Raw genomic sequence first — 16,374 nt, 5'->3', positions numbered from 1 at the left:
ATTCAGCCTCTCCCTCACCCGCCACCCACCCACTCTCAGAGGCTAGCCTGGTATCTCTTAAATATTTCTTGGATCTTCAACATCCTGCCAACTTGCCTCCCTTCTTCCAGGCCATGCCCCTCAACCCTTCCTCTACACTGAACCAGTGAACTATCAAGCTCCCCTAAAAATTCTTCAGTGGCTGCCAGCACCTATAATATCTAAGGCTTGGCAAGGCAAATATGACTCTAATCTCCCTGGGCCTTCCCCTTCTGCTGCTTTCCTCCTTCCCTGCTGAATGTTTGTGTTCTTGTTGCAAGGATTCCTCACTGCTGTGTTTCTTTTTTTTTTTTTAATTGCATTTTAGGTTTTGGGGTACATGTGAAGAACATGCAAGATTGTTGCATAGGTACACACATGGCAGTGTGATTTGCTGCCTTCCTCCCCTTCACCTATATCTGGCATTTCTCCCCGTGCTCTCTCTCCCCAACTCCCCACCCCCCGCTGTCCCTCCCCTATTTCCCCCCGAAAGACCCTAGTGTGTGATGCTTCCCTCCCTGTGTCCATGTGTTCTCATCGTTCAACACCCACCTATGAGTGAGAACATGTGGTGTTTGATTTTCTGTCCTTGTGTCAGTTTGCTGAGAATGATGGCTTCCAGGTTCATCCATGTCTCTACAAAGGACATGAAACTCATCATTTTTTATGGCTGCATAGTATTCCATGGTGTATATGTGTCACATTTACCCTGTCCAGTCTGTCATCGATGGGCATTTGGGTTGGTTCCAGGTCTTTGCTACTGTAAACAGTGCTGCAGTGAACATTTGTGTGCATATGTCCTTATAAGTAGAACGATTTATAATCCTTTGGATGTATACCCAGTAATGTGATTGCCGGCAAATAGAATTTCTATTTCTAGGTCCTTGAGGAATCGCTATACTGTCTTCCACAATGGTTGAACTAATTTACACTCCCACCAACAGTGTAAAAAAAAATATGGAATGCTTCACGAATTTGCGTGTCATCCTTGCGCAGGGGCCATGCTAATCTCTGTGTCATTCCAATTTTAGTATATGTGCTTCTGAAGCAAGCACACTGCTGTATTTCTTACCCCTGTGCCTTTGGCCCAGCTGGTCTGGGGCAGCTTGGGAAGTCCTCCCAGCCCTTCAACTTTTCTCTTGCTTCCTCATCTCTAAAGCTTTAAGCCAGGGCCTGCCTCCTTCAGGAAGACCTCCCTTCCCCAACCATTTCTTGCTCCCCTGTCTTCATGTCACCCACCCTGGATGGGTCCCCTTCCTCCTTCTCCCTGGGCATATCTATACTGATGGGCTTGCCACACAGTTGTGTTTATTCCACAAGAGTCTGTTTCCCCGGCATTAGGCAGGCTATGAACTTGAGGGCCAGGACTGTGATTTTTTTTTTTTTTTTTTGAGACAGAGTCTCACTCCGTCTTGCCCAGGCTGGAGTGCGGTGCAATGGCGCGATCTCGGCTCACTGCTACCTCCGCTTCCCAGGTCAAGCAGTTCTCTACCTCAGCCTCCTGAGTAGCTGGGATTATAGGCACCTGCCACCACGCCCAGTTAATTAGGACCGTGATTTAACTGTCTTTACATGATGACCATCCAGCACAGTTCCTAACATGTAATAGGTGTACAACAAATGTTTACTGAAACAGTAGATGAGTAGTCACATGACACTTAGCTCACATTTTGCTGGCATACAGTTTTTTTGGGTATATGGTGCTCTCTGAGTGTATTATACTATCTTTGAGGTCAAAGACCATCTCTTACTTATCTGAACCCTCCCAATAGCACCCAGGGCTCACAGTAAGTGCTCAGTGGCTATGTTCATCCTGAATGAGTGAAATGACAGGTGGGCCAGAGCCCTGGCCTAATCCCAGCATTGGCAGAAACAGCAGGGCCAGCCGGCTTTGCCTGTCCCTGTTTTCTCCAGGCCTTCCCACCCTGGAGTGGCTGGGGCCCAGCTGCAGAAGGGAGGCCCTCACCCCCCATACTCCTCTGACCCACTCAGAGACAGAAGAAGGAAGCTGTGATAAAAGACCGTGACCCCCTCCTCTGCCAGCTGAGGATGAGAAAGGGAGCTGGATGGGGAAAGGGGCAGAGCAGAAGCACACACCATCTGTGTTCTTGTGTAAAATACATGGTATATATGGGAGAGTATGTAACATGCACATATGCAGTGTGAAAAATAATAAAATAAACTCCTGTGTATCCAACATGCAGGTCAATGAAGAGTATTCCAAGCCCATGTGCTCCTCCTTGACACATTTGCCCCAAGAGAGCCTCCACCTTGAATTTGATGATAATCCTCCCCTTACCTTTTTTTTTTTTTTTTTTTTTTTTTAATAAGATGGGGTTTCACCATGATGGCCAGGCTGGTCTTGAACTCCTGACCTCAGGTGATCCACCCACCTCAGCCTCCCAAAGTGCTAGGATTACAAGCGTGAGCCACCACGTCCGGCTCCTCCCCTTACCTTTCTTGATGGCTTCCTGCCTCTGTATAGATCCCTGAACAATATTAAGTAGCCTGATTTCCAACTTTCTATAGCTGGATTCATACCATATATATATATTCTTCCATGTCTTGCTTTTTCATTCATTATATAGGTTTTGTTTTCTTGTTTTTGTTTTGTTTTGAAACAGGGTCTCACTCTGCTCATGATCACAGCTCACTACAGCCTCAACCTCCTGGGCTCAAGCCATCCTCCCACCTGGACCTCCCAGGTAACTGGGATTACAGGGGTGTGCTATGATGCTCAGCTAATTTTTGTATTTTTTGTAGGGATTGGGTTTCACCATGTTGCCCAGGCTGGTCTCAAACTCCTGGGCTTAAGGGATCTGCCTGCCTTGGGCTCCTGAAGTGGCCTCCATGCCTAGCTCTTTTGAATTTTTTATTGTTTTTGAGACAGGGCCTCACTTTGTCACCCAGTCTGGAGTGTAGCAGCACAGTCATGACTAACTACAGCCTTGACCTCCCAGGCTCAAGTGATTCTCCCACCTCATCCTCTCCAGTAGCTGGGATTGTAGACCCAGTTCAGCTATTTCTTTATTTTCTTAAATGTTTGTAGAGACAGGGTCTCACCATGTTGCCCAGGCTGGTCTCCTAAGCTCAAGTCATCTTCCTGCTTCAGCCTCCCAAAGTGCTGGGATTACAGGTGTGAGCCACAGCACCCAGCCTCATTCATGTTAATGAGCAGGACTGTAATCCCTTCCATTTTTTTTCCCCATAATGTGGAAATATAACAATTTAATTGTCCATTCTACTGTTGATGGACATTTGGGCTGTTTCTAGTTTGGGGCTATTCTAAATATTCCTGGCCAGACGCAGTGGCTCATGCCTATAATCCCAGCACTTTGGGAGGTGAGGCAGGTGAGTCACCTGAGGTCAGGAGTTTGAAAACAGCCTGGCCAACACGGTGAAACCCCATCTCTGCTAAAAATACAAAAATTAGCCGGGCGTGGTGACAGGCGCCTGTAATCCCAGCTACTTGGGAGCCTGAGGTACAAAATAATCACTTGAACCTGGGAGGTGGAGGTTGCAGTGAGCCGAGATCACACCATTGCACTCCAGCCTGGGCAATAAAGCATGACTCCATCTCAAAAAAAAAAAAAAGAAAAAAATTCCTATGGGTATCTTCTGATACAGATGTGCAAGTGTTCCTCGAGGTATAGTCCCAGGAATAGAATTTCTCTGTTGTAGGCTGTGCACCTGATAACTTTACTAGATCATTTAAAACTGTTTCCAAAGTAGTTGTGGGTTTACTATTTTTTAGAATGATGCCACCAGAGATGACTTGGGGCAAAAGTTGAATGCCAGCCCCAGGGCCAACCTCATGAGCTTATTTTCAGCAAGGGGGAGAAGTCAGATGGCAAAAGAGTGTGCATCTGTGCATCGCTGCTTCCCCAGCCAGGCCCATAAACCACATGTTCAATAGACCTTTATAGGCAAGCTACTAAGACCCATGCGCTGGGCGAGGGGCCGGGGAGACAGTGATGATTTAGCGCAGACCAGCCTCAGAGAGCAACAATTATGTTTCCATTTACCCTGCCAGGCAGCCGGATGCTCCAGTTTTGCCCTGGAAGACATGAAAGAATAAGGCCAGATAGGTAAGTGGGAATTTTCTTGAAGTAAAAAAGGTATTTTGGGCCCTAGGATATCTCAGCACAGGCAGAACCTCCATTCCTCAAAGGTGGCCGGTGGATCAGCGGCGGAAGTACAGAGGGCTGCCCTTGCTGGTAGGAGAAGGAAGGAAGGAAGGAAGCAAGAAGAGAATACTAGAGCTATGCTCGGGCTGGCAGAGATAGACACAGCTCCAGATCCAGATCCATTCAGATGCAGCTTGTGCCTTGTGCCCGTCCAGGAGCAAACATGGGTGAGCACACATATGGACACGCATACCTCCGCATACACTTTCAGTGAGGCCGTCAGACACACTGCAGGAGCAGAGGCAAGGAGCGTGAACACGCAGCTGCTCATGGGAGATAAGCCCAGCACTGGGGGTTGCCTGCCTGGCCTGCCTTGAGAGTCCCCTTGCACATCTGCCTGGGTTCCCAAGAGGCAACCTCTACAAAGATACGTGTTCTCAGGACAACCTTCCCTCTCCCACAAATTCTTTTTCTATTTACAGGAATGGAGTAGCAAAATCTTAGTTCATATTTGAGTCCTGTCTGATGCTGCCAGGCTGGCCAGGGCTGGGCATACAGTAGGTCTCTTTACTTGTTGAAGTAAAATAGTTAAATGAAATTTACTATAAGATAAATTAAGATAATTTGACTATAGGATAAATGAAGATTTAAAATAGGGGGAAAGAGGAACCTGAAATGCAAAAAGGCTAGTGAAGGGAGACTTGATGTTCTTCATAAGTGGCCTCCATCATGCCCAGCCCCTCCTTTCTTTCTAGTGGCTCAGAGTGGAAGGGTGGGGGTCAGACCAGTGCAAGGTTGCTAATTAAGACTGACAGACAGGTTGACGCCTGAAATCCCGGCACTTTGGGAGGCTAAGGCAGGGAGATCACCTGAGGTCAGGAGTTCAAGACCAGCTGGCTAACATGGCAAAACCCCATCTTTACTAAAAATACAAAAATGGGCTGGGCATGGTGGCATGCGCCTGTAATGCCAGCTACTCGGGAGGCTGAGGCAGGAGAATCGCTTGAACCTGGGAGATGGAGGTTGCAGTGAGCCAAGATTGGGCCACTGGACTCCAGCCTGGATGACAGAGTGAGACTCCATCTCAAACAAACAAAAAAAGACGGGGCTGTTTGTGGATTTGATATGACTGCTGCTGTTTGAGAGAGCTGGGATCTGCTCTTCCTTCCTGAGACTGCTCCCAAGGCCCAAGCTGGCAGCAGTTCAGAATCACCACCTATATATTGATATCCAACCAATCCTAGCTCTTCTTGTACCTCTTCCCAGCCCCTTCCTCTCAGGTACCCCTGGGCAGAGTATACCCTCCACTCCTTTGAGGATGGAGAAGTGGGTGGTTGCGAAGCAAGCTGGCCTTTAGGACCTCCATCTGCCCTGATACCCTCCCTTCCTCGGAGGCTGCCTGGCTCCTGAGTGAAGGAACAAGTGGGGGCCCTCTGTAGCCTTCTCCTTCCATGGCCAGTCTGCCTAGCTGCTGGGAATCCAGCCACACTCACCCTGGTGCCCCATTCACTGGTGTCAGAGACCTTTGTGCTGCAATTTTTCCGTCCTCCCACCTGATCACCCACAACTCCACAGGGGCTTCAGCCTCATGTTTGGGACTCCTGAGACTGGAGAGAGGCCATGGGGGTGGGGCAAGAGCCCTGGGAGTGCCCCCAAGTGTGGAGCCTGTTGCCAATAGGGGCAACAAGACAATCTTTCTATAGGATTGACTGTGAGGCCTCTCCAAAGAAGGAGTGGGTAGAGAAATGCAGGCTCCTCAGCCCTGCCTGGGACGTCTGCAGCTGCCTCAGAGCTCTCACTGTGTGGATCCCAACAGCACTGCCCTCACTAATGAGGGCATTCTCCTCTTTCCCAAGGCTGGAAACCCCTGTGGCCATTCCTGTGGGCTCAGCCATCTTACACCACAAGCTCCTCTGATAAGCCCCATTCCTCCACCCATCTTGCCCACTTACCAGGAACAGCCATACAACTCATTTCCCTGCTGCCCCATGGAAACTTCATCTCTCTGTGTCTCAGAGAGTCTGCTGAGCCCCTGTGGTCCACCATCCCCTGACAATGAATGCCACACATGGCCAGCCTCCTCACTCAGTCACCTGTCCCCCAGCTGGCACACCCCACACTCAGCCCACTCAAGTGACCTGCCCCCACTTTCACTAATCCCCTCCTCAGTTAAGAACTGGCATTTGCTGAGGGATCATTATGCCCCAGGGTGTCAGGGGTTCAAAGACAGTATGGGGCCAAAAAAGTTTACCAGTTAGTTGGGGAGAAAAACATTAAAACTATGAGACATCTCAGTCACTCCTATCAATTTTAATGTTACCCATTCTTTAAGACCCAGCATGAGCACTACCCACCTACACACCCACCTGTCTGGTTTGCTGCTGTATCCCCAGCACTTTGCACTTGGCTCAGTGGGGACCTTCTCCCTCCAACTAAATACTTGCATACTGAATGCCTGCCCAGGGCGGACAGCGGAGGTTGGGGGCAGAGGTGGGCTGCAAGAAGGGTGACTTCTTTCCTTCACCCTCCACCAAGCTTATCTAGATGAAATCGGATTTCATCAAGGGCAGCCTTGGAGCGGGGAGGGCAGGAGTGGGCAGTGGGGAATCTCAAGGCTTTGCCTTGAACTAAATTCTCCCATCTTTTTGGTAGCAGCTAAAAGAGCAGAGTTCTGGGGCAACAGCCTCTAGCTTCTTGGGGAAGCTATCTGAACTGCTGAAGCCAGAACTGTAACTTTTATGCCTCCAGATTTCAATGAGTTGGCCTTGTCAAACCCATAACCAATTGTTATCCAGTTGTTGAATGAATCAGGTCAGGAATTTTTATATTAAAAATATGCACATATCACAAAAGTACAAATGTTGGTGATCACTCCTGAAAACAGGCAAATTGGGTCAGAATGAGTGTGTCTAAGGGCAGCGGGCAGAACCTGGCATGCAGTGTGGCAGCAGGAGGTATTTTTCTAAGCTCATATGGAAGTCTAGCACTGTGGCCACCTGGCAGAGCAGTCAGACTGCAGAGTTGCTGCGGCATAGGCAAAGGCTTGATTTCTCTGCCATTCGGTCATCACTGAGTAGCTGTTACTGATAACCTATCATGTGCAGGTACTCGGTGGGCTGTGAGGAAACAGCAGGACCAACGCAGATGCAGATGTGGTTTTCACTCTAGCCTAGTCAGGGAGGTATGTCTTAGCCAGGAATCACCAGCTTGCCAGTCTTGCTAGGAAGAGAGCATCGCAGGTTGCAGAGTGTGACTGAGCTCAAAGGATGAGATCAGAGAACTTCCTGGCTGGGACGGCAACAACAGTCAGTTCCAGATTTGGATCTTGATCCTGAGTGTAAGCAGGAGTCACGGAAGGTTTAAGCAGGAGTGTGCTATGATGCAGTCTATTTTGGAAAGATCCCTCTGACTGAGGGCCCTCTGACTGGGGCAGAGTGGATGCGGGAGGCTGGGCTGTGGTTGGTCGCAGAGGTGGGAGGAGATGTGAGGCTGGAGGCTCCAGTAAATGACAGGCTGTGGTGATGGATTAGCTAAGGGTGGTGGCTGGGAGGTGGGGAGAGGGAGGTGCCAAGGATGAGTCCAAGGTTCTTGACTTTTAAAACTGCTGGTGCCTTTACCCCACAGTGGAAACATTGGGAGAACACTGAGTTTGCCTGTAGTTGCAAGTTGGCTGAAATGTATCTGATGCTCCTGAAAGACCATATTGATATTTCAGTGTCAAAGTGAATGCAGAGGGCAGGGAAAGGTATTTTGATAGGGCTTTGTCAAAGGAATATCTTTTTATAAAGAAATATGACAATCAACTTGCAACATTTTGCCCCCAATCTAACAGCAAGATGAATGTTGCTCACAGCAACTTCATGTGAAAAATTCGAAAGGTTGCTAACAGATATTTGGAAAACATAAGAGTAGAGAATTGTTTGGGGAAACTCATTTAAGAAGTGATGGAGAAATCACTAAAAGTGACAAGGCTGGGATTTAAACCCTGGCTCCACTATTATTAATGTGACCCTGGGAAGTTACTGAACCTCTCTATTCCTCAGTTTTCTCATTAGTAAAATGAGAATAATAACAGTATCTGCTTCATAAGACTGGCTGGGAATTAAGACTGTATGTAAAGAACTTAACACAGTGCCTAACTCATGGAATCTCTCCAGGAACATTACCTATCGCTTCAGAATACACCCTGAGAGAAGAAGGCAATTGCTGCTTTCACATAATCGCTTTCAACAAAGAAAAGTTGTTGTCCATATAACCAAGTGTACCTTTTATAAATGCCCTCATAAGATTTTTAAAAATAGTATAATATTGGCCAGGCGTGGTGGCTCACACCTGTAATCCTAGCACTTTGGGAGGCCAAGGTGGGTGGATCACCTGAGGTCAGGAGTTCAAGACCAGCCTAGCCATCATGGTGAAACCCCATCTTTAAAAAAAAAAAAATAGTATAATATTCACAAATCAAGGGAAGAAATTGTCAGGCCTCTCATATCTAAGTCTTTTTCTCTCTTTCTTTTCTTTTTTTTTTTTTTTGAGACAGACTCACTCCATCACCCGGTTGGAGTGCTGTAGCTCGATCTTGGCTCACTGCAATCGCCACCCCCAACACTGTTCAAGCAATTCTCATGTCTCAGCCTCCTGAGTAGCTAGAACTACAGATGTGTGTCACCATGCCTGTATAGACAGGGTTTTGCCACACTGGCTGGACTGGTCTCGAACTCCTAGCCTCAGGTGATCCATCCACCTTGGCCTCCCAAAGTGCTAGAATAACAGGTATGAGCCATTGTGCCTGGCCTATCATATCTAAGTCTTGATGTCGCTTTTCCAGCTACTAATCATCTGGCCCAGTCTAGCTTTGGTCATATACTCTGACGCGCTCTTCAGTTTCTGAGGATCACTCCTCTACTAAGTGGAGTAGCTTTCTTTTTTAAGAAGCAATGCTATCTGCATGGCTTCCCGTCTTCTTGGTGCCTGAGCAGTGCAGAGCACAGGTGGCATCATGGTTGGTTAACACCATACTTGTGGCCCAGACTGTAGTCCCCCCAGAGGGTGTCTGCTGGAAAGGGCTGGTCCTGGCTCTTGCTGTGGGTTCACAGAGGTTAAGTGAAGATGGCAAAAGAGCCACAGGTGATTCTCTCCTCTGCTCTGGGTTTTGCAAGACTAGAGAGGTCAGTGGCTGTGGCTGGGAACCTATAGGAGATGGAACTACCTCACCTTGAGGAATGTGATTAGGGATGCCACAGAGAATCTTTCCAGAAGAGGGAAATGGCTTAGGGCCACAGAAATAGCCCTGGCTTTGGGAGGGTGGAGTGGAGAAGCCATGTGAAGAGGGGCTGGCCTCTCCCCCAAACCCAGCAAAGGGAGCCATCCTGCCTGCCTGAAGCCAGACTGGGGCCCACTGCTGGGTGGACAGAATACAGCCAGAGGCGCTACATTGTCAGGGCTCCAGATGGGAGACAGGGAGAACAAAACAGGGTTGGAAGACTGGATTCCAGTATGGAAGCAAGGCAGGTTCCAGGCATGGCCAGATTTGGGCATGATGAAGTAAATTCACAATTGCTAATGTTCTGGGGACACTTGGCTACCTCAGGTGCTATTCTAAATACTTTATATGTTTTAAGAAGCTGTAGAGCCAGGACTCTACTCAGAAAGTCTGCATTCTTAACCACTACACTATGTGAAATATAGAAAGAATAAAGGTTTTAGACCTATAAAGGGCTAGACTTCTATTTTATATGCTAAATGCCGTATGAAAAAAAGCAAAGGTTTTGGAGCCACTCCATGCCCATGTGATCTTGGGCAATTAGTCAGATTCTCCAGGTCTCAGTTTCCTCATTTGTTTGTAAATTTAAGAATACATTTACCGACCAGAGTTCTTGCGGATTAAATAAAGAAACGTATGTCGAGTGCCTGTTCATGCCTTCTGTAAGACACCTGCCCCTCGGGACCTCCTGCCAGCTTTGGAGGCTCTCAATATACTGCTCATTCCAGATCTGGATTTCCTCATCTTTCTGGGGGTCTGCAGGTCTGGAATAAAGGAACCAACCATAGTGGATGCACCCTGGACTTCCAGTCCACAGTGTCGGGAGTTCCTCAGGGGAGAAGTCATACTCCAATCTGATATCTGAGCAGACGAATGTTATATTAACAGTGAAGGAGGTGACCCTGGAAGCTGAAGTCTCAAGCAACCCAAACCTAGATCATCACAGAGATGTCATGCTTCTTGGAATGATTCTCCCCTCTCTGTGTATTTATCCATTCAGTTTCTATTTACCAATTGTTTACCATTCAGTTCACCAAACATTATTAGGCAGCTACTATTTGCCTGGTATCATGCCATGTTCTCAGGAGTCACCCAGAAGAGCCCACAAACTCTGGACCATGTTTAATTTCCCTTTTCATCTCCAGCCTGGACCCATGGATCTTGGAGTGTTCTCAGTAAACATCTCCTCCTGTGGCAATAATGAAGGTACTGTGAGAGATTGGCATGAGAATGCAACACGGCTCTCTGAGTAGGTTCAAGGGAACTAGACACTCCAAAGGCCTGCACCACAATACCCATCCATGTCTCTGTGGCCACAATGCAGGGCAAATATCACACACCTGAAAACCTTCAGGACTCAGGTACCACGAATGCCTCATGTGGGCAAGGTGGGACCATGGTAAACTGGAGCATGCCTACCCCATAAAGATGGCATTTGTTACTTAGCATCAACCGACTGTTGCAAGTGAAATTGTGACCCAAGGGTAGTAAATCTTCAGATTTTTTTTTTTCCAAGAGAAACTGTAAACCTAGGTTTTTATTTTAAATCTCCAAAAATTTCAGCACTGGCCCCTAATTTTAATCTTTTTTGAAAGCCCTATAGACAGTTACGCAGAACTTGTCTGCCTGCTTAATTCTGCTCAAAGGCTACTAGTTTAGGAGCCTAAGTGTGCCTGTGAAAGGAGAGAGGTAGAGGGCTGTGAGTCCTGGGGCCAAGTTATGAAAGACCTAGAATGCCATCCTTTCTTGGGGCCAGGACTGTGCTAGACACACAGAAAGCCATAAAGAGGATGGTAAAGCCATAGGCCTGCCCTCCAGGGGTTTATAGTCTTATAAGTAAAGACTTACAGGCAAAGCAGCGGTTGGTCAGGAATGTGTGAAGGAGACAGCTTGGACCCTGTGGAGTTCAGGGCAGCAGAGAGCAAGGTGGACTTGGGCTTCGGGAGACCTTTCCAGGAAGTCAGGCTTGAGACTCTGAGGATGAGGATTCTGGATGAGTCTGGGAGATCCATAAACAAGTATGAATGGACATAACCTATGCTGGAGACCCCAAAGAAAAGCCCCAGGGAATCTGCTTCCAGGTGTCATGGGAAAAGACTCACAGGAAAGGGCAGGGCTATAGCATGAGGCTTCAATGACACCCCCAACACTCCTTCCTATTGAATCTCGCCATCCCCGGCCTCAGAAGTCCAGTGGGTGAGCCTCTCCAAGCTTGTAGAAGTCAGTGCTGAGGGCTTGGGCGAGTGGTACAATCCCTCTGGGGTATAAGCCCCACCTGTGTGGCTCAGGCCAGGCACGAATGGCTCTAAGTCTCAATTTCCTAATATATGAAATGGCAACAGTAATTGCATATTCCTACTGGGATTGGGGTGAGAATGATAAACCAATACAGGATGTCGTTTGCCCCTGTTCCTGTGTGATTTTCATGAGAAACGTCCACTGCCAGAGGGTTGGTCTCCAGTGGGGTGGGGAAAAAGTACCCAGAGGGTGAAGCTCGTCCCCATGTTTGTCTTTCTTGTCGCTGCTCCGGAAATGGCATAGATTCTGGGAAGGCTGCCTATCTTAGCAGGTGAAGGAGGAGATGCGGCATGGGGCTCTCTCCATTTCTTCCCCGGGAACAGAGAAGGTAGAGCCCCTGGTTGGCGGCAGGCAGGAGCGGCTGGGCTTGGGGGCGGCGCTACGAGGACTTTCTTTCCCCCAGGGCAGACCTTTCCGCCCAACACCTACCTGGGAGGGAAGGCGAGACCCAAGGTCAGACGTCCCTGGGGTAGGTGAGCACTGCGAGGGAACTGAGGTGCAACATTTTCCTGCCTGAACTCACACCCCGCGTGCTGCTCCCCCAACTTGCCTCTCGGATCTGACCAGAAGCTTGCTTTCCTCAAAGTCCTCCCATGTTCTCCAACGCCTTTGGGACAGAGCTCCTTGGCACTGTTTAAAAAGCTTAGGTGGCCCTATCCACCTCTCCAGCCTCATCTCCTGCCTCACCCCCGTACCAAGGCTCTGCATCTCTGCTGAAGCTGGTACTTGCGCCTGGGGTGTCCTCATCTTTCCCCCACCTATGGCAGTCTGCCCGAAGAGTGCCTGCTCCTTCAGGCTCCGCTGTTGGCTTAGCCCCTTCCCGGAACGTCCCAGCACCTCACCCCAGCCCCTCGCCAGGGCAGACCAGACCCTGGCAGCCTTCCCTCCTCCTCAGCAGCCATTACGTGTTGCTGTCATAAAGTTATCACTCTGTCTACTTGTCTCTCTAGCCCCAACCCATTGCAGCCCCCGAGTGCAAGCTCATGGAGAGCATGAAAGCTTGGCTCCCCGTGGTAACCCTAAGGCAGGCCCTCTGGGGCGTCCTGGCATCCCACGCGGGCCAGAGAACCAGGCGCGGACGCGGCGAGGGGGCGGCCGGGCCGCGGGCTCGGAGCCGGGGCTAGTGGTGGGCGAGGGGAGTCCTTCGTCCTTGCGGCGGGCTCCTGCCCAAGCCAGCCCACCCGGCCCAGCTCCCGCTCCAGCTCCCGCTCCGGAGCCGTGCCCACCAGGCCAGGTGATCTCGAACCTTCTCCCTCTCACACCCCAACAACAAACAACCTTCCGCGCTCTCCCTCTGGAGAAAGGAGGTGGAGCCTGACCTCAGCCGGAGGCTGCCGCAGCTGCCGGAGGGAGGGCTCTGGAGCTCCAGCCCTTGGGGGAGCCTTTCCTCCAGGGAGTGGCTGGGGTGGGGGCCCTGGAGGGCTCCGGAGCGTCCGGGAAGCTCTCCCCCAGCTGCGCCAACCCTCCCTCGGCGAAGGGAGGAGGGGCGGGGGGGGGCTTCAGTGAGTGCCCGCTTCCGACTCTGTCCGTTTCTCAACCTGGAGTGCCCTCGGACACCTCCTCCCCCACTTACACCCACCCCTCCTTGAACTCTGCAGCCCCAAAGGCAGGGTGAGACTGGGGGCCGAGTGAGCCCGAGAGCGAAGATGCGACTCTGAGGGGCTCCCGGGAGCCGGGGGGGTGCCCATCCCCCACCCCTTTGACGGGAGTTGAGGGGTGGGCGGGTGAGACGGATCCCGGGGACACTGATTAGGGCTGGAGAGAGCCCGAAATAGGGTGTAGTCCGCAGTTGTTGGTGCTGCGTAGAAGGCGACTAGGGTGAGGGGCAGAGAATGCACCCCAAGAGAAAGGCCTGGGGCCCCAAAGAGGGTAGGAGACGGGGTTCAGAGGACGGGAAAGAGAATGCAGAAACAGCTTTTTCGGGGAGAGGCAGACTGCAGAGACGTCCCCTGGCCGGCAATCTGGAGGCTAGCGCGGGCAGATGGGGGTTTTGGACACAGCACCATGGACATGTGTTCCCCGAAGTCTGAGCGCATGTAGTCCCCTTGTTCCTTCTTGTGCAGGGACTGAGTCCCACACAGCCCCTTCCTCACCGGGACCTCACCCTCAAGGCCGGGGCAGTAGGTGTCTTTAGGGGAGGGAGAGGTCCTGTTCCTCGCTGGGCGCTCAACAGCTAGCTTCTTGGTGGCAGGAGGGTACCCTGCCCCTACAGCTCAAGAGTCAGGGGGACCCTTCTACCTCCCCATCCCTAGGGAAGAGGGCCCCAGCAGGTAAAGACCAGACTTCGGCACTAGGATTTGCCTGGGGGCAAATAATTTCTGGAGATCCCTTTAAGGAGGGGTGTTCCAATCCCTTTAAGAGGGAGTGGGTCACAGCAAAAGGACTATAAAAGTCCAGCTTTCTTTATTCCCCCACCCCCGGGGGCTTCCTATGATGGGGGAGGGGGCAAGTGTTGCGGCCGCATTTAATTGGTGCCTTGGCGTCCCTCCCCCAAAGAGCTTTGCCGTTCAGTTCGTCCAGTGGGACTGAGAAGCCAGGTGGCTCAGTAAGTGTTGCTGGAACCTAGACTTCAGGTGCTCTGGGGGGTGGGAGAAGAGCTGCCCCACCTCCAGAAAAGAAGGTGGGACCTGGGAACGGGCTGGAGGGAGGAGAAAGTGGTCACTGCCACCACCGCAGGGACTGCCCTGCCTTTGGGGTGCCCTGCGTGGTGCCAGGTGGTTGGATCTTAGGCCAGGCGGTCTTCTGGGACTGCGGGGGGTAGTGGCGGGGAGGTGCTGGGGCTGGACTGGAGATGGGGGAGCAGCCAGTCTGTCCCGGCTGTCAGTCTGGTTGTGTGTGGTGGGGGAGGGGTGCGCCGCGTGTTCTCTCTGGCCCTGGCCCTGGCCCTGGATGTTTTCCTCTCCGGCATCTCCCTCTGAGGCAGTTAACCCTTCCTGATGGATCTGGAGGTGTCTGGGTGAAGAGAGCCCCTGCCTAGCAGCAGCCCGGTGAAGACTCTGGAGACCTGATGGACCCATTCCTCTTTCTAGACCAAGTGCCAAAACCTTTTTTCAGTGAGGGACCTCTGGGTTGCCGAACATGCTAGAGAGAGGAAGAGTGATGGGCCCCAGGCACTGGCACTGCTGCCCAGTGAAGTGGGGTGGGGGCAGCATCCACTCAGAAAAGGTTACAGAACAGAAGGAAGAGGTGGAGCTCTTTCCAGCTGTGGAAGGACTTTGGACTGGGAAAGAGGGAGGCCCAGTCACAGAAGTCTCTGAAAGTTGGGTGAAGGAGGCTTGGAGAGGCCAAAAGGTCCCTTTGGGGGACAGGCAGGGTGTAGCCCTGCCTCTTCTTTGCTGACTTGTTTTTACAAGCAATAGGGAGGAAGGGGGGACAGAGGTGGCTCAGTGAGCTGGCACAGTAGGAACACTTAGTGCCTTTAGCCAGCCTGTGTCCTCACACCATAGGCCACTCAGTCAGAGCCTCCTGGGGCAGCAGAGACAGCCACCCACACGGCAGGTTCTGAAGGGAGAACTCCTCCAGCTGCTGGGCAGGCGCTGGTGGGGTGGGCTGTCATGACTACCCTGTCTCTTCTCCAGTCAGTATTCCTTCCTTTCCCTCCCACTGAGGCCCCAGATAAGACAACTTTCCCCTGCTCACCCCAGGACCCCCTGATGCCAATATAAGGAAAACACCCAGCCCTGCCACCTCATCCTGCCACCATTTCCTCGGCTGATTGTGAGCTTCCTGCCACTTGGGTCTTCTTCCCTGCCACCAGGTACATTTCTCTTCTGACCCTCCTGGCCTCCATCCCTGTCCATTATCAGGCCTGACGTGGCTGCCAAGGTCAGCACCGCGTGGGCTGCAGACAGGAGCCCAGCCTCTCTTCTCTGCCTTGGCCTGTAGCATCGCTCTGCTCCAGTGGCCACCACTGTTGTACCCTCCACCACCAATCTCTGATGAGGAGTGGGGGCTACCACGGAGTAATTTGCCCATGGGACAGACTGCAACAGGGATAGGGGGAATTCTGTGAGATGGCATCGAGTAGGGCTGGCCTGGTATGTGTTGGGAGGGGGGCGCACTGCTGGGAACCTCTGTTCTGTCCAAAGAGGGGAGAAATCTTTCCGTGTCCTACTTTTACAGTTTTGGAGATTTTGCCTTCCCCAAGGGTGGGAGGTGGGAGAAGTGGCAGTGGGAGAACGTGGCCCTTTGAGACGTTTCTGTGCCACAGTCTTAGCTTTCAGCTTCCATTCACACATTTTCCCTACTGAGGGGGCCCCTCCTTTAAACACGTCTCCCCAAGCAGCAAAGACAGTCTGGGCCCCCTTGACAGCTCTGGAGGCAGATGGGGAACTGCTCCTGGGGGGTTTGTTTCCCAGCCATATTGGCTAGCAGCTCTGATTGTCTTAAAAGGCTGCCTGGGTGACTGCTGGAGTCCCAAGGTCTAGGAAAGGCTGGGCGCTGTGTGTGGTGCAGGAAGAGCCCCTCCGAAGCCCCTGGGCTACACTCCAAGGCTGGGTTTTCCTTGCTTGCCTGGGCAGCCTCAGCACTCCGGGTGCCTCTCTCTGCCCAAGGCGTTCCTGGGCCCAGCCCCTCCCTGGGCTGCTCCAGCGCTCTGGTGACTTGACACTACCCTTTCTGCCGCTGCTCCTTTTACCTCCTAAAGCTCCCCTCCCCCGCCTGAATTGGGAA

General features: G+C 51.4%; 1 protein-coding gene and 1 non-coding gene across 2 annotated transcripts in view; one reads left to right on the top strand and one right to left on the bottom strand.

The window, feature by feature from the left end:
* IVD (isovaleryl-CoA dehydrogenase) overlaps positions 1 to 12,637 on the top strand; it is a 32,785-nt gene extending 20,148 nt beyond the window's left edge. The window contains exons 12-14 of the mRNA XM_032261148.1: positions 111 to 180; positions 6,539 to 6,556; positions 12,112 to 12,637. Coding sequence (XP_032117039.1) covers positions 111 to 180; positions 6,539 to 6,556; positions 12,112 to 12,220 — 197 coding nt within the window. The 3' untranslated portion in view covers positions 12,221 to 12,637. The remainder of the gene's footprint in view (positions 1 to 110; positions 181 to 6,538; positions 6,557 to 12,111) is intronic.
* Positions 970 to 1,073, bottom strand: LOC116538820. The gene has a single exon (XR_004263793.1). It is a non-coding gene; the product is annotated as a U6 spliceosomal RNA (small nuclear RNA).
* Positions 12,638 to 16,374: the final 3,737 nt, after the last annotated feature.

This window comes from Sapajus apella, unplaced genomic scaffold (genome assembly GCF_009761245.1).
Source record: "Sapajus apella isolate SASKATOON/1434 unplaced genomic scaffold, GSC_monkey_1.0 scaffold122, whole genome shotgun sequence".
NCBI lineage: Eukaryota > Metazoa > Chordata > Mammalia > Primates > Cebidae > Sapajus > Sapajus apella.
This window is presented reverse-complemented; position numbering and strand designations above follow the sequence as displayed.